General features: G+C 37.3%; 1 protein-coding gene across 1 annotated transcript in view; it reads left to right on the forward strand.

Annotated features, from left to right (window-relative positions):
* NEK10 (NIMA related kinase 10) overlaps window positions 1-18,648 on the forward strand; it is a 280,588-nt gene that overhangs the window by 216,727 nt on the left and 45,213 nt on the right. Inside the window, exons 29-31 of the mRNA XM_030933079.1 lie at window positions 2,698-2,752; window positions 11,680-11,717; window positions 11,817-11,957. Coding sequence (XP_030788939.1) covers window positions 2,698-2,752; window positions 11,680-11,717; window positions 11,817-11,957 — 234 coding nt within the window. The remainder of the gene's footprint in view (window positions 1-2,697; window positions 2,753-11,679; window positions 11,718-11,816; window positions 11,958-18,648) is intronic.

The raw sequence follows: 18,648 nt of genomic DNA on the forward strand, positions 1-18,648 counted from the left end.
TTTTCTCAGCTGTCAAATGAATAGTTTTATTATTTCTACCAGCAAATGCAGGTTCTAACTAGAGAGTCAAAATATCTTGGAGACAGCCAAATAACCACAGGAGTAATGGACATGACCTTTTACGAGCCTGTTGGTTAGAGGAATTCAAAGTCTGTAGAAGAAATTGGTCTTGGTATAGACTAATTTTTGTACAATTTTATCTATATAAATCTAAAGGCCTGTGTTACATTTAAAACAATAAAACAAAAGAAATGTTTTTAGAGTTATAAAAAATGTGACATATAAATTCAGTTCATAATGTTAATCTTGACTCTTAATTTAAAACAGTAAAGAAAATGGTCATACTGGGATATGGGAAAGAAAAGGAAAAGGTATATTTAGATAAAATTTAAAGATTATAAAGAGAGATAGAATCAAACATACTCAACAAACGTGAAACTGAAAGAGAAGTTAAAATGGAAAATGAAGATAAACAATTTTTTTTGAAAAGAGTAAGTTGAGACTGGTTGTGGTGGCTCACGCCTGTAATGCCAGCACTTTGGGAGGCTGAGGCAGGTGGATCACAAGGTCAGGAGATAGAGACCATCCTGGCTGACACGGTGAAACCCTGTCCCTACTAAAAATAGAAAAATTAGCCGGGCGTGACAGTGGGCACCTGTAGTCCCAGCTACTCGGGAGGCTGAGACAGGAGAATGGCGTGAACCCGGGAGCCAGAGCTTGCAGTGAGCCAAGATGAGATGGCACCACTGCACTCCAGCCTGGGTGACACAGAAAGACTCCATCTCAAAAAAAAAAAAAAAAAGGAAAAATAAAGAGTAACTTGATAAAATATTAAAAACTGTAGGTAGAAATATTCTGAAATAAATTAAGTGAAAATAATTGTCTCTCCTCAGTGACTATACTATGAAAATCTCATAAAAGAACATTTAAAATAGCCTCTCTAAGGATCAAAGTAGAACCCTAAGGATTTAGCTACATTCTTTGTCCTTTCCAAACTTAATTGGTCCATTGAAATGATGACTAGATGTTCCAGATTTTCTGGAACAACCCCAGTTTTCAATATTCTGTCCTATTTTCTCTGTAAATCCCTGCCTTCTAGGTGTATTAATTTGTGATTGGGAAAACATGAAGCTCATATGGGAAAAATATTTATGCATATAAACATATATAACAAATTCCAGACGAAATTTATTACTGACTGTTTTGAGATAAGTTCAGTGTTCTATATACCTGGCAGCAATGGTGGGAGGGTTAGTGGGGAGGTAGGAAAGAGATGCTTGACCCTTAAATTTGCATGTGGTAACTTGGCAAGGATGGTTATGACATTTTATTGCATGACATTTTATTGTGTTTTGTTAGATATTAATAACAGGGTTGTTTTTGTTTGTTTAGACATTTGCTTTAGAAAAAAAGCCCTTAAACAAACCTGACAAATAAATGACAATTTGTAACATATTTTAGCTCATGTTTTCATAATCAAAGACAATTTTTACAGTATGTACAATTGCTCAGGTAACAGAAATTCAGCATTGTTTTTTGTTGATACTGTGTTTTGCCATGAATAAAACCATATTTGTTTCTTGAATGTTGTTTGACCACTTTCATGCTATGGTGGCAGCAGAATTCAGTTGTGACAGACATAGTATGGCTGGCAAAGCCTAGAATATTTCCTACCTGCCATTTACAGAGAAAAGTTTGACCTTAGAACAATGAGAGTGTTTATAGACAAAGCCATTCATGGAATATATATGTTCTTTATTATTTTGAATTTTATAAAAAAACTTATTTAAATTTTTTGGGTATATAATATTCGCTCCTATTCAGATACTTATGATATTTTGATATATGCATACAATGTGTAGTCATCAAGTTACACATTGTGTGGGTAATTCAGATATTGATCATCTCAAACATTTATCATTTATTTGTGTTGGATACATTTCAAATGTCCCCTTCTAGCTATTAAATATTCAATAAATTATTGTTAAACATTTTCTTTATCCATTCATCTGCTGATGGGTACTTAGTTTGATTTCGTATCCTGGCTGTTGTGAGTAGTGCTGCAATAAACACGAGAGTGGAGATATCTTTTTGATATACTAACTTCCCTTCTTTTGGATATATACCAGTAGTGGGATTGCTGGATCATGTAGAAGTTCCATTTTTAGTTTTATCAAGAGAATCTTTATTTATCTATTTATTTATTTATTTATTTATTTATTTATTTATTTATTTGATACGGAGTCTCGCTCTGTCACCAGGCTGGAGTGCAGTGGTGCAACTCGGCTCACTGCAACCTCCGCCTCCTCGGTTCAAGTGATTCTCCTGCCTTAGCCTCCTGAGTAGCTGGGACTACAGGCATGCTCCACCACACCCAGCTAATTTTTGTACTTTTTAGTAGAGACGGGGTTTCACCATGTTGGCCAGGATGGTTTCGCTCTCTTGACCTCGTGATTCACCCTCCTCGGCCTCCCAAAGTGCTGGTATTACAGGTGTGAGCCACCACGCCCGGCCGAGAACCTTTATACTGTTTTCCACAATGGCTACACTAATTTACAGTCCCACCAACAGTGTATGAGTTCCCTTTTCTCTGCATCTTCACCAGCATTTGTTGTTCAGCATTGTTTTATTAAAACTTAAAAAACAAAAGATTTGCAGAGTAAATAATGTAAACTTATTTCTATTTTCTCATCTCAGACATTTTAAAGAGAAGTTTTAGTGCTTCAGGCGGAGAAAGACAATCCCAAACAAGGTAGGTACAAATTGAGCTCCTAGAAATATTTTTTGATTTTGCAGAGCTGAGTTATTGATGGCTGAATTGAAACCTGATAGCCAGAAGTTTCCATGTGCCTGTGGAAATAGAAGGAGTTAGAGCTTACTTGCCCAGAACCGTTTATAGTTCACCAAGTAGCATACTGAAACAGGTGCTGATCTTGGACTTGGGCCTTAGTCTAGCTCTGCCTTTTTCTAGCTTCGTGACCTTGAGCAAATCAGTTAGCCTCTCTGAGCTCCAGGGTGGGCCAGCAGGGTAGGGCAGCTGTGCTCCATGAGGTCATGTGGAGCCCTGGTCTTATATCTTGTTCTTCCATATCCCCAGGGTATAGATTTCATCTTTTTGACCAATATGACTTACGAGACCACATCCTACCTCCAAGCCAGCAAGAAGAAGAAAGGGGAAGTAGAGGCACCCCTCTTTCTTTTAAGGATATGACCCAGATGTTATGCTCATCACTTCTGTTCACATACCATTGGCCAGAACTTCCTCATATGACCACAGCTAGTTGCAAGGGAAGGTGGAATATGTTTGGGAGATTATCTCTTAAAAGCAAAGTAAAATTGTTATTTTAGGACAGCTCGCTGTGTCAGTGACAGTTGTTTCTTAGAGTAGGGACTGAAACAAAACTATTAGATTGAGCCTTCTGCAAGTTCTCCTGACCTTCATGGGAGCCCCTTCACTGGCACTGGGTGAGATCAGAGGGAGCAGAAACTTGATTGCAATGTTCCAGAGGCAGACATAGGAGGCATTTAAGAAGTTGAGAAAATGAGCTGGGAGAGTGAGCTGGTGGGGAATGTTTGATGGAAAAGGACCTTTTAGAATCAGGATGAACTCAGGGCATATGGGACAGAGGAAGGAGAAGAGACCAATGGAGAGGAGAGATTAGAGAGGAAAAGAGATAACTGACAGTGTACAGTTGCGGCATAGACCACAGCCAGAGGAGTGGGCCTGGAGAAGATGAGTGTCTTCTTTGTGTCTGAAGAAAGGGAGGTGAAGATAAAATTAAGCTAGAGAAATAGAGAAAGGGAGATTAAGGAAGAATATACTTTATGGTTTCTGTATATTATTATTATTAAGATAAAATCTCGTTCTGTCGCCCAGGCTGGAGTGCAGTGGCATGATCTCAGCTCACTGCAACCTCTGCCTTCTGGGTTCAAGTGATTCTCCTGCCTCCACCTCCTGAGTAGCTGAGATTACAGGTGCCTGCCACCATGCCTGGCTAATTTTTGTATTTTTAGGAGAGATGGGGTCTCACCATGTTGGCCAGGCTGGTCTTGAACTCCTGACCTCAGGTGATCCACCCACCTTAGACTCCCAAAGTGCTGGGATTACAGGCATTCGCCACTGTGCCCAGCCGGTTTCTATGTATTAGATGATATTCTAGGCCACAGATGACAGGACTGTCTAGATTTGAGGAGTATATTCAGCTAGGAGCAGCCAATGTTGAGATAAGAACTGAGCAGAGGATGGAGGAAGGACTGCCAGACTGCTCTGAGGCTGGGGCACCTGTTGAGATTGGGCCACATATAAGTGGTGATGCCAGGCAGGGGTCTTCAGAGCTGTGAGATGACTCCCACTCAGGAGGTGGCAGCATCTGTGTGATAAAACACTAAGGGTGCGATGTGCTATAGCAGGCATGGCTTTTTGCATATAAGCAAAGGAGCCTGACTCTAGCTAACTTGTGTGACTAGGGTTTCTTTAGAAGGCGTTACGGGGCTTGTGTAATTTAGACTCTGTAGGATCAAGCTTGGGAAGGCATACGAGCCAGTTCAGTCCCTGAAGTCTATAAAGGAGACATTTTTGGGAGGCTTGTAAGGGCAGGAGAACTCTGGGATAAATGAACTCCCAGCTTGTTTATTCCATTCTCATGTCACCTTTCTTAGGATTCAAAATCCTGACAGAGAGAGAGCCAGATTGACCTGGCTGGGATCAGGTGCCTGTTTACTGCCTTAAGGAGAGCTGAGATCCTTGACTAGTCCATCAGGGGTGCTTGCTGAAGGGAGCAGGTGTTAGTGCTGGGCAGCCTCAATGGAACCATCTGGATCTATCTCTGGGTTTGAGGGTGCTGGGAATTGCATAATGTAAATGAAGTTCAGAAGAACCTGCTCAGCAAATTCCTGGGGAATTCAGTTAGGTGACAAAGGAAGGTTCCTATAGACAAATCCTTTTCTTGTTTAGTCGAAGGTGTATCACTGATACATTTATCTTCTTCAAATGAAGACCAGGAGGAGGTAGGATGGAGCCTTTTAATTTCCTAACTTTTTCCCAGTGTTTCTGGGAATAAAAACCCAAGAAAAACTTATCGATAGGGGGTGTGATCTGTCAGAAAGATATTCGAGAAAACTCTGTAAGACCTCATGGCGTTCTTTAGTGAGCAAAAGTGCAAAGCAGTCATGGTCAGAAGTAATGGGGAGGGCAGGGGAAAGAAAAGTAGTCCAAAATGCCAAAGAGAACCACAATGGGTGTTTGTGGGGACTGGAGATCTGAGTTAGAAGATCTTCCAAAGGATCTTTAGGGCTTGCTAGTACCCAACATTCCCCACTTACTGACTTTCTATCACTAACAAAGCAAGTATTTTAGTTCAAAAGTAAATTATGACATATGTTGTACTCCTAATTAAGTGAATTTTATATTAAAATGAAAATTTCCAATCAGATGAATGTAGGTATCTTGGCCCTGTCAAAAATAGTTCTACTCTTTTTTTGAAAAGATCCATGGAAAATTGTCTTATTTGCACAAATTGGTTGATGTCCACCCCTTCAAAAACTAACAAAAACCCAATATGGTCTATATCTTTTAGAGCTTGAGATGGTTTTTAAAAAGTTAGTCGTTAACTAAATGCTTTAAAACAAATTGGGTAAGCTAGAATCAGCAGAAAGGCAAAGTTTAATCTGAAGATCATAGAAACAGGGATATAGAACAAGCTTTAACTTGGGGTTATGACCAAGTCAACAGATGGATATGGAAAGTGGCCCATACATTGAAGTTGATGTTTTGGAAAGTATGTTCCAAGGTGAACAGGACCTGACCTAAAGCAACATTTGCAAAATTGTGCCATGAAATGTGGTAATACAGTGTGACATGCTACCAGGGAACACAGGTTTATTTAAGGCAAGCTCTCTTCCTTCAGGGAGCTCACAGTGAAATGGGAAGACAAGGGCAGACTTCAGAAGAAAATAAATGATAAAAGACAGCCTTTGATTTATGCCAAATAAGAGGAGAGAAAATTAATAACTTTTGACTCCCTCCCAGGTAATCCCTGGGGCTTCTCTGAATTAAAAGGAGACAATACCAAAATGTATTTATAATTCTTTAAAGAACATTAAATAAAGCTAAAGTTATTTGCAATCTAATTTGTTTAGGATTTTTCTGGGTTTCTTTGTTTATGAATGTGAAATGTGAACCCATTCTGCAAAATATTTAGAAGCTAAATAAGAAGTTTGAATATAAAAGGAGATAGCAAAGCTACATAATAGAATAAAAATAAGTTGAAAATCCAACCTGTAGAGGGTTTTTGTGCCATGTGTAAGATGGTATAACAATTACAAGGAGACCCTGGGCCGCTCTCCCACTTGGGGACCCTTACTGGCTCTTTAAAAAGGCCCAATGAGAGAAGTCACAGGGAAGATCATACGTGTTCTGACCACAGCCTCCAAAATACAGAAGTCAGATGTGGCCCTGGCTAAATATTAATGGTACTAAGAGAAAACTTAAGCATAAATTCTTAACTTTGGTCAGATATCAGATATCAGGAGCCAGATTTAAACCAATTGCCTGCTGAAGAACTAACATAACTCCCTAATAACTTAGGATATGCTTTTGGGCAAATGATCCAGAGAAATGGATAAAACATGAGCAAATGGAACTAGGAGGGATAGCCCCTGCCTCCTTAGAGATGTTTTGAAGTCTCAAGGCTGGAGAATAATATTAGAACTGGAAGGCACCTGGGAATCCAAGCCATCATTAGTTGATAAAACTTTTTTTGAGGGACATAGTTAATGGCAAGATCAAGAGAAGAATAAGCCCCAATTTCTTTGAAATTTCCAACTTTAATCATTTTCAAATTTGAAATGAAATCTTTTATATCTATTACTATTTGCTAGGAAGGCATTAAGAATCTGCTTGACTTTTACCAGTTTTTATGCGGGTTTCATAGGCTGACCTAGTACATACACATTGAGGATTCTAATCCAGCAAGTCATAGCATGTTATTTCAACTTATAAATAAAACATTCTCTGTAGTGGAACTTGATAATGCTCACGGGGGCTTCAGCCTCTTTATGACATATGCTCAGGTCCTAGTAAAGGTTAGTCATTGTTTTACAACCATCTTAAGAACCTTCATTCATTTATTTAATTGATGGATATTTATTACTGTGTGCCGGGTATGTGCCAAACTATGCCTAATTCATCTTTGCTTTCTCCAGGGCACAGTGTATTGCACATAGGTACCAACCTACAGATACTGATTAATAGATGAATGATTGTTATCTTAGTGTAAATTCTTTATCTCATTACCAAGGACTGAAATCTTGCCTACTGACAGCCTTTGCCATAGCCACAGCTTAAGGCACATTTTTTTTTTTTTTTTAAGGGATCCTGTTGCTCAGGCAACAAGATTTCTGCATGTCTGCTTGCCTCCTGTTGCCAAGGCAACAGGATATAGTTGGCAGGCTGGTTTGAGACACTGGATGTTTGTGGTATCAAAGATGCCTGTGGTTCACAACGTTTTTGATTCGTCAGTGTATGCATCATTGTATTTGACAGTGTGCTCCTAAGTCTAAGTCTTTTTTATTTTTTTGAGATAGAGTTTTGCTCTTTCGCCCTGGCTGGAGTGCAGTGCGCCATCTCAGCTCACTGCAACCCCCGCCTGCTGGGTTCAAGCGGTTCTCCTGCCCCAACCTCCCTAGTAGCTGGGATTATAGGCGCCTGCCACCACACCCAGCTAATTTTTGAATTTTTAGTAGAGATGGGGTTTCGCCATGTTGACCAGGCTGGTCTCGAACTCCTGACTTGAGGTGATCCACCCGCCTGGGCCTCCCAAAATGGTAGGATTACAGGCATGAGCCACCATGCCAGGCCTCTAAGTCTTTATATGTAAAGATGATTGTGGAGGTTTGTGACCATTCAGAATCATACTTGTGACTGGAAAGACCTTGTGTGTTTTCAGGACCTGTGGGTCTTGCCTCCTAAAAGCAGAAGTCTTGCTTATTTTTACTTGTAGCTCTTCTCCCTCCATCTTTTTCATAATCTGTATCTGGTTTTACTTTGGAGGACTAAATACTGCATGATTACTCCTTGCTAGAATCAACCTGGCCCATCTGCCAATGTCACATTCCAGCAGTCTTAACAAAAACAAACAAAAAAACACATAGTAAGACCACTTTGTTTCTTTTCTGTGATAGTTCTATATTTTCCTGGTTTATTGCTCATTTGTTATGAGATATGTTATTCGGGTACAAGGGGATAGGCACAGGAGCATTATACTACTTTGTTGTCATGATACCAACTCTATTAACATTATAGATAAATAGGAGAACTCAAAGCTACATAATGTCGCTTATTCACACAGGATGTATGTATGAATGTCACTGCCTGAAAGAGAGCTTCAGCTATAAAATGCTCATTAGCTCACATGGTGTGGTTGCAGTCGTTTCAGAAGGCATTACCTTACTATTGTAAGCCAAACCTCTCATTGCATAAGGTTTAATTATTTTTATCAATATCAAATAGTATTGATACTTTTCACAGTTGAATTAAATGATGGAATACACTTATAATGCATGTGAAAATGTTTTCTTTGTTCAGATACATATTTCAAGGAATTCTTATGAGAGATGAAATTTTAGGGCTTCATCTTCTTGGCCAGGACTCTGCTGGCAAAATAATTATCCAAATAATTCACCTTGCTCTTGACTTAATTCAGTGAAAAGTCTATTTAAAAAATTACAAAGCTACTTCCTGGATTATTCACTTTATCTGTTAGTGTTTTGGGGTGGAAGTTGTAGGCTAACACTCATTTTCTGCACTTCAGTTTCTCTTTTGCCTTATTAATTCCAGATGAGGTCATACTAGGTCTGAAGAGAGCTGGAAGGGATGGCCTTTTAGAATTCTTTCAGCCTTCTATTTTTCTGAAATTCTTCCATCAGCCTGAATTGCTGTTGGTCAATGCCCATTTCAAAATTTTCAGAGAACACAAACTATAATATATTAAGCCTCTTCACCAGAAACTATTTCTGGAATGTTCTCTGTGTGAAACCACTTTGGTATATTTTTCAGCTTGTGATACTATGGGGACCCCACCCTCTGTAGCCATAATGCTCTGTTGGGCATAAACATTCAATGTGGTTCAATCTAGAGGCAGTCTTCCCCCAGGCTCTGCATAATTTCAATCGTTTGTCCCTCTGTGAACCCAACAATTGCATAGTTAAAAGCTGTCACTTCTGGTCACAATGAGTCTGTTCTATTTTGAAATTTCAGATGACTATGTTTTCTTGTGGTTAGTGATATAATTTCCAGAGAAATTGACATTTATTTTCTGCTATCTCTATGCAATCTTTTAAGTCCCAAGTCTCCAGTGTCGGACATGGTGGCTATACATTGTGGGCACTTAATAAATATTTCTCGAATGAATGAATGAATGTGTAATGGTTCTTTTTAAAGATTCCCTAAAGTTTATTAAAGAGTAATTTAAAATTATATAAAGGAATAGCAGAGGCGGCAGCAACTCAGCATTGTCAGGGTGTTCTATGTCACATATCCCACTAGCACATATTATGCATAGCATTTGCTAATGTGTAAAAATGTTTGAAATGTTAGATTCTTCAGGACATCTGGAACAGTCATCTTGCAAACTCATCATGTGAGTGATTATCAGCTTTTCAAGAACATGAATAATCTAATGGATACAAGTTTGCCTCAAGTTGCATTTGTATTCACTTTTTAAGAGAGTGGGATTCAGGAGGTATTGCAGGTTTAGCAGCTACATGGCATGAATGTAGTACGTGTATGAAGACAATGACCAACACTTAAGGAAGGGCCTGGACCACATTGTTAAGTATGGAGGCCACTAGGCACATGTGACTCTTGAGCAGCTGAAATGTGGCCAACGCAACTGAGGGACTGAATTTTAAATTTCATTTAATATTAATTAAGATGTAAAATAATAAGATATCTCAATTTTTATATGTTGAAATAATATTTTGGATATTTTTTATTAAATAAAATCGATTTATTTCACTATATTCTTTTTACTTGTTTAAAAATTTGGCTACCAGAAAACTTAAAATTATGTTTGATGCTTACAGTCAGTTTCTATTAGACAGTGCTAGCCTCATCTAGAAGGCTAAGGGGCAAAGTTATTCGGAAAGCATTTGCTGGGATATGGCATTTGTGCAGGCACACGAGGAGCTGGAACAGATGTTCTGCTTCTCAGCTCAGCCCTGAGGTTGTCCTGCCTACACATGGGCACTGCTGTGATCATGTCTCTTTTCAAACTTTCTGAGGGCAGGATCAGCTTCATTTCTTTTTTTAAACATGCTCCTTATCTCAGGGTTAGGGAAGGTATATAAACTGTTAAAGGCTGGCACGTTCCATTTACTTTTCAAGGCTCTGGAACCTTGAGCTCAGAATGGAACAGAATATATTATGGGATCAAGAGAGTGCTACCCTGGTGAGGATCAAGAGGGAATGGAAAGGAACAGGGAAGAAACTCATAAGTGGATACAAAGATTTTGGTATTATTCTAGTGCTTAAATGGGGTGGTAGGTAAGTGAGTGCCAATTTTGTTACACTTAATAACACAGGTAGGTGTTGCATGCATGTATCAAAAAATCTATGATTAAAACAAAAGGGTTGGGACAAGAGACTTATCAGCCATGTTTACTTGTATTTAAATTCCTGTATTTATTCCTACTTAACAAATACCTATCATGTGCCTTTTTTGTTGGATTGCATTAAGTTTAAGAATGATTCTTACAACTTGTCAGGGCACAGATGTTTCTTATTTCATTCCAGAAAACTATTAAAAAATTGGTTCTAGGCTGGGCGTGGTGGTTCACACCTGTAATCCCAGCACTTTGGGAGGCCGAGGTGGGTGGATCACGAGGTCAGGAAATCAAGACCATCCTGGCTAACATGGTGAAACCTCGTCTTTACTAAAAGTACAAAAAAGTTAGCCGGGCATGGTGGCGGGTGCCTGTAGTCTCAGCTACTCGGGAGGCTGAGGCAGGAGAATGGCATGAACCCAGGAGGTGGCGGTTTCAATGAGCTGAGATCGCGCCACTGCGCTCCAGCCTGGATTACAGAGCGAGAGTCGTCTCAAAAAAAAAAAAAAAAATTGGTTCTAGGGTACAGTGAAAAAAAAGGCTGAAGGTGATTTACAGATATCCCTGGTAGGGTCTAAGGCCACCTCCAAGGCAAACAAGGGATGTTAATAACACTGACAACTTTAGGAAAGATAGTTATTATCAATGCAAAAAACATTTTATAGGAAGAGGTATAAGGTGTTTTTTTTGTTTTGTTTTGTTTTAATAGAGTAGGAACAAATCATAGAAAATATTGTATATAACATTTTAAATCTTATATCCTTTTAGTGCAAAATCATATTTCGAGTTTAAGTGTAACAAGAAAATTATTCAGGATCGTACGATTTAGGTTCTTAGTCATACTTAGAGCCTAAAAAACAACTGTGGTGGGATGATTCTGCCATTTGTCAGTAGAATGTCAATTGTACTGTGTGTTGTAATATATTTATTTCCCTCTTAATTAAACTCTTGAGAGCATCTTGAGGGAAAATAATCTTTATTAATCTTTATAATGTAGACCATAGCAAGATGTAGGCTCTTAGTTTGTCAAATCCAAGTTGAACAAGTCATTCTAATGGCCTGTAATTCTATTTTCAGGGACTTCACTGGAGGAACAGGATCAAGACCAAGACCAGGTAACTTAGTGTTGGTAGCAATAAAATCAAACACAACTCTCTAAAATTCAATGTAATTTATGTTACAGTTTCATATCTTTCCCCCTTTTATTTCTTCAGCTTTGCTGCCTCTTGACCTGCTTCTGAAAGTGCCACCCCTCATGCTCAGGGCCCACATTAAGGAACTAGAGGCCGAGTTAGTGACAGGGTGGCAGTCCCATAGCCTTCCTGCTGTGATTCTTCGAAATCTCAAAGATCATGGTAGTACTTACTAGATCACATTGATGTTAAGCACATAATGGGCAAATGCAGAATTATAGTTGGATCTGAGATGTCTGAACGATGCTTGGGTGGTAATTTTGATACAAACAGCAGGAGAATTCTGCCTTGTTTGTTCACCATTATTAGTTTGGCGATTTGGTGATAACAAAATGCCTTCTGTGTTCACTGTTGATTGAAATATTATGGGCTGTTTTTTCCAAAATTTGCATTTCTGCCATGGTGGGAATGTTAGCCAATTGACCTGCTGATGCTTCAAGTACATACCTACAAACAAAAAATAGTAACCATGTTTTACAAAGGTATTTCTGTAAACTCTACACCTACATGATACATGTAGAACAAAGAAAGTAAGTCATATATTTTTTCTATCTCCTATACTCTTACACAAATAATTATTTTTTACTTATTTATGTTTCTTTTTTTTTGAGACAGAATCTCACTCTGTCACCCAGGCTGGAGTGCAGTGGCACCATCTTGGCTCACTGCAACCTCCACCTCCCAGGTTCAAGCGATTCTCCTAACTCAGCCTTCTGAGTAGCTGGGATTACAGGTGCCTGCCACCATGCCCGGCTATTTTTGTGTTTTTAGTATAGATGGGGTTTCACCATGTTGGCCAGCCTGGCCTTGAACTCTTGACATCAGGTGATCCACCCACGATTAAAATGACATATCACATTGTTTCCCTAATAATTGAAAAATTATAGATACTTAAACATAAAAGTTTATAATAAAGGTTTGGGAAGAATGTGTTAATTAATGTTTCTAATTTTTGTTAAAGAGGACCAAAGCCTATCAGTAACATTAAAATTATTAGCTAAACCTAGACAATTCAGAAAAAAGTTTAATGATTATGCTTTTATCATGTGTGTGAGTGTACAACTCTTGAACATAGAGTTCTGCTTTACCATTGGTTAATTTGGGATTATTGTTTAATGATATTTTCACCTCAGCCTCCTTGATTCACATTCTTTTGTAGAGCTAATGTGTATAGTGAATATAGGCAAACTGACTGTAATATTAGCCCATGTCTCCACATTTATTAAATTTGCTTTGGATGAGTTATTGATAGTTTGGGGCCATTACAATGTCAGCATAGATGCCAAAAATGATGGTTTTATTAAGATGCCTGAAACTATCATGTTGACCATGCTCTGCTTCTGTTATTTTGGCAAAGGTAAGTTCAAAATATAATTATGAAATTAAGATGATTGTTATTAATTGATGTTATAACAACAAGAATGGAACACACATATATATGTAAGCAATTGGCAGTTCTGTTGTAATCCATATTAGAAATTATTTTTCCTAAACAGTATGTTGACTTAGTTCAGTGCAAGACTTGATTTTATGTCAGTGACACTGATCAGATCTGTGGACCTTTAAACAAACTGTTTTCATTATGGCCCAGTTTACATACATTTCTTTCTTATCCCTACAGTTTGCTATATCATCTAATTCTTTAAACTCTGCTGATTCGTATATTGTTAAAACTTGTATCAGAATACACAGAAGCATTTTTTTTTTTGAGTAAGAGTCTCACTGTGTTGCCCAGGCTTGAGTGCAGTGGTGTGATCTCAGCTCACTGAAGCCTCCACCTCCTGGGTTCAAGCAATTCTTCTGTCTCAGCCTCCTGAGTAGCTGGGATTACAGGTACCCACTACCATGCCTGGCTAATTTTTGTATTTTTAGTAGAGACGGGGTTTCGCCATGTTGGCAAGACTGGTCTCTGACTCCTGACCTCAAGTAATCCACCCACCTCAGCCTCCCAAAGTGCTGGAATTACAGGTGTGAGCCACCACTCCTGGCCTGTTATCAGTGAGTGCTACATTTTATACATAAAAGGAGTGGTTAGGTTTTACTGATATTGTAGAACACATTAATTCACAAGGGAACATTTGGGTTACCACCTGAGAGTTATTCTACTTTCATGTCAGAAAATGAGACCTTTATTTTTCTCAACCTTAATATGAAGGTTTTTTCCATTAATTATAAAACTCATACCTTTTAAGTGTTGCAAGTAAATTTGGATGATTGGTTGCTTTATCAAATTATAAATAGCTGGTGCCAGTACTATTCACTTAGGTCACTGCATCTGCACATCATGCTCTAATCCAGTCATTACCTTGGTATCTCTGTCTTAACTAAAGTATAAAGAGGTGACATTAATCTGGTATTCCAACAATAAAGTAGTACGTTTGGACCAAGGTGTCATGAGACATTGTTGGTCCTGTCAGTAGTGAGTTATACCTTAAGTATTTGTTGTGAAAAATAGGTAAAGCACTTAAATTTGTGAATGATTTATTTTTTATTGTTAAATAAGCTGATTATATTAGTGTTTTTTCATTTACTTAACATTTGGTTTTGCTTTCTTGGACAGAAGGGAACATGTTGGAACTTACGCATAACCAACATTTACAGCCCTGTATTGCCTAAATGTTCTGGAAAAAATAGCAGAAAGGGGAGAATTGTGCCAAAATCAGGGCATTCCCTCAGGAATATATCTAGTATGTGACCATTATTTTCCATGTATTATGGTAGAATACAGGGTTAGAACCATTATTTTAGAGTGCCAAGTGGCTATATTGTAATATGATCTTGCCTGTGTGGTACTCCTAAAAGCTGAACTTCTAGGTTCATGTCGTGGTAATAACAGCAGTACCTCCAAACTCTTCTAGAACAAATAACAATGAAACTATTTTACCTTACTTGTATTAAAAATCCACTTGTTCTATCTTTTCATACTAACTAAATTGTATCAATAATTTATTTTCTACAAATTATTTGGATTACATGATAGATTGCAATTCCCTGCCAGTAGACAACTTAGGAATTCATATATTATACAAATGAAAATATTAACAGTAATTAATATGAATAACTGAATGAAGAAACATTTTTAACATGTTAATTATTTTAGCTCTGTTTTCCCAATTTTAGTCACTAGTGAATTACCGTGGTACAAATTTGCCTATATCTGAGAACTATATGTACTATTATTTCGCTAATATTTTCCTTTACATCGACTAACTCGATTTAAATTCATTTTTAGAGGAAAGTTGTTATTATTTCTGTAAATGAGAACCAGTATAGTATCACTTGCCGTAAGTAGATGACCATTGTAAAAGTAAATACAAATCTAAGAAAGACAATATTAAATTCCAAGTAGATATTGTTGTCTGCTTATCCTGAGGTCTGTTGTCTTTGCTGTAAAGGAACATTGCCTCATATTTGAGAAATGGTGAAAACATGCTTGCATGATACTGAAACTTAATCCTTGATATAAACAACAGAAAGAAAACTGTAAAAGGAATACCTTTCCTACTGGACTACTTAATACCTGATATACCTACTAATGAAATTAGGCTGTGTAGGTGTCCCATGCCTTGGGAAACTCAGTTCTTTAAAAATAGATTGATTCTGTGCCCTATAAAGTCAAATCAGTTAATCAAATAACTGAATATTACCAAGTATTTGGAATTGAGGAAAAAGGTCTCAGGTCTGTCTTGTATAAAAAAAGAAATAATCGTTTCCTTTCAAGGCAAGAGAAATGGTATATATTTGTGAAAATTAAATTATACAAAAATATAACACAGGAAACATGTTCTTTGTCAAGTACCTACTATAATGGTATGGATTCTCTTAGTGTGGGTCAAATGTAAATTTTGGGGTGTGTAGGTCAAACCTAAATTGTCAAGTGCAAATGTAATGTCAACTAAAAATATGGCCTAATTTGACCAATTAACGCTGACATTTTCCCCTTCCTTGCTCAGGTTTTTATTTAGACAGCACATGACACCCAGGCACTGAACCGATGTATGGATATTCTTATGTGCTACATTTTTAATAGAAATTGTCACTTTATATTTCTGGGCCCTTAATTATGTTTTCTTATTGGATGACTATGAATCTATTTTTATGCTTCCATTTTGTTAGTAAAGGCAGATCTAAATCAAATTGTCAATTTTTTTTTTTTTTTGCTCAAATATTGTAGAAAGCATAGCTAGCATTCTAGTTGTCCTTATATGAACAACTTTTAGTAGTTTACTTTCAAGTTAATTAATATCAAGTACTTAAAGCTCATCTTCACAATTGCCAAAGTGATTTAAGTACATACCTTCTTTTATTATGTTGCAATAGCATTTTTAATCATACAAAAATTTGCTCACAGATTTTAGCCAAAATTTCTATGATACTAATCTATACTATATAACTTGGCATATAATTATATACATTGTTGGGATTTGTGAAGTATTAGTTATGTTTTCCAACCAGACTGTAAGCATCTTCACTGCAGCTTTTATAGATACAGGCGTATCTCATAGACACTGCAGTTTCCATTCTGGCCGACAGCAATAAAGCAAATATCACAATTAAACATGTTACATGAATTTTTTTGGTTCTCCAATGCACATAAAGGTTATGTTTACACTATACTAAGTCTATTAAGTGCACAATAACATTACCTCTAAAATATATATAACTGTAATTAAAAATGCCTTGTTGCTAAAAAGTGCTAAAGATCATCTGAGACTTTAACAAGTCATAATCATTTTGCTGGTGGAGGGTCTTGTCTCCATGTAGATGGCTGCAGATTGATCAGGTTGGTGGTTGCTAAAGATTGGGGTGGTTGTAGCAATTTTGTAAAAGAAGATAACAATGAAGTTTGCTCAGTCAATTCAGTCTTTCACAAAAGTTTCTCTGTAGCGTGTGATGCTGTTTGGTAGCATCTTACTCACAGTAGAACTTCTTACAAAAACTGGAGTCAGTCCCCTGAAACCTACTGCTGCTTTATGAACTAAATTTATAGACTATTCTAAATTATTTGTTGCCATTTCAACAATGTTCATGGCATCTTTACCAGGAGTAGATTCCATCACAAGAAACCACTTTAGTTGCTCATCCCTAAGAAGCAACTGCTCATCCATTCAGGTTTTATCATGAGACTGCAGCAATTCAGTCACATCTTCAGTCTCTACTTCTAATTCTAGTTTTCTTGCTGTTTCTACTACATTTGCAATTACTACTTCTACTGAAGTTTTAAACCCCTCAAAGTCATTCCTGAGAGTTGGAATCAATTTCTTCCAAACTCCTGTTACTGCTGATATTTTGACCATTAATCATATATTTTTTTATTTTTAAAAATTTTTTTCCATAAGTTATTGGGATACAATTCTTTAGTGGTGATTTGTGAGATTTTGGTGCACGCATTACCTGAGCAGTATACACTGCACGATTTTTGTAGTCTTCTATTCCTCACCCGCTTCTCACTCTTCCCCACAAGTCCCTAAAGTCCATTGTATCATTCTCATGCCTTTGCATCCTTATAGCTTAGCTCCCGCATATCAGTGAGAAGATATGATGTTTGGTTTTCCATTCCTGAGTTACTTCACTTAGAATAATAGTCCCCAATCTCATCCAGGTCACTGCAAATGCTGTTAATTCATTCCTTTTCTATGGCTGAGCAGTATTCCATCATATATATATGATCTATCTATCTATCTATCTGATATATATATCTATTTAGATATGATATATATCTATATATGATATATATCAGTTTCTTTATCCACTCATTGGTTGATGGGCATTTGGGTTGGTTCCACGATTTTGCAACTGTGAATTGTGGCTACAAACATGCATGTGCAAGTATCTTTTTTGTATTATGATTTCTTCTCCTCTGGGTAGATACCCAGTAGTGGGATTGCTGGTTTAAAGAACTTTTAGTTTTCCTTGGTGACTGTACTAGTTTACATTCCCACCAGCAGTGAAGAAGTGTTTCCTGATCACTGCATCCATGCCAATATCTATTGTTTTCTGATTTTTTGATTATGACCATCTTGCAGGAGAAAGGTGGTATCGCATTGTAGTTTTGATTTGCATTTCCCTGTTCATTAGTGATGTTGAACGCTTTTTCATATGTTCATTGGCCATTTGAGTATCTTCTTTTGAGAGTTGTCTATTCATGTCTTTGGCCCACTTTTTGATAGGATTGTTTTTTTCTTACTGATTTTTTTGAGTTTGTTGTAGATTCTAGATATTAGTCCTTTGTCACATTTATAGATTGTGAAGATTTTCTCCCAGTCTGTGGGTTGTCTATTTACTCTGCTGACTGTTCCTTTTGCCATGCAAAAGCTCTATAGTTTAATTAGGTCCCAGTTATTTATCTTTGTTTTTTATTGCATTTGCTTTTAGTTTCTTGGTCATTAAATCCTTGCCTAAGCCAACCTGTAGAAGGATTTTTCCAAGGTTATCTTCTAGAATTTTTATAGTTTCAAGTCTTAGGTTTAAGTCCCTAATCCATCTTGAGTTGATTTTTGTATAGGGTGAGAGATGAGGATCCAGTTTCTTTTCCTACTTGTGGCTAGCCAATTATCCCAGCAAAATTTGTTGAAAAGGGTGTCCTTTTCCCACTTTATGTTTTTGTTTGCTTTGTTGAAGATTGGTTGGTAAGTATTTGGGTTTATTTCTGGGTTCTCTTTTCTGTTCCATTGGTCTATGTACCTATTTTTATACCAGTACCATGCTGTTTTGGTGACTATGGCCTTATAGTATAGTTTGAAATCAGGTAGTGTGATGCCTCCAGATTTGTTCTTTTTGCTTAGTCTTGCTTTGGCTATGCAGACTCCTTTTTGGTTCCATATGAATTTTAGAATTGTTTTTTCTAATTCTG

This window comes from Rhinopithecus roxellana, chromosome 1 (assembly GCF_007565055.1).
Source record: "Rhinopithecus roxellana isolate Shanxi Qingling chromosome 1, ASM756505v1, whole genome shotgun sequence".
Taxonomy (NCBI): domain Eukaryota; kingdom Metazoa; phylum Chordata; class Mammalia; order Primates; family Cercopithecidae; genus Rhinopithecus; species Rhinopithecus roxellana.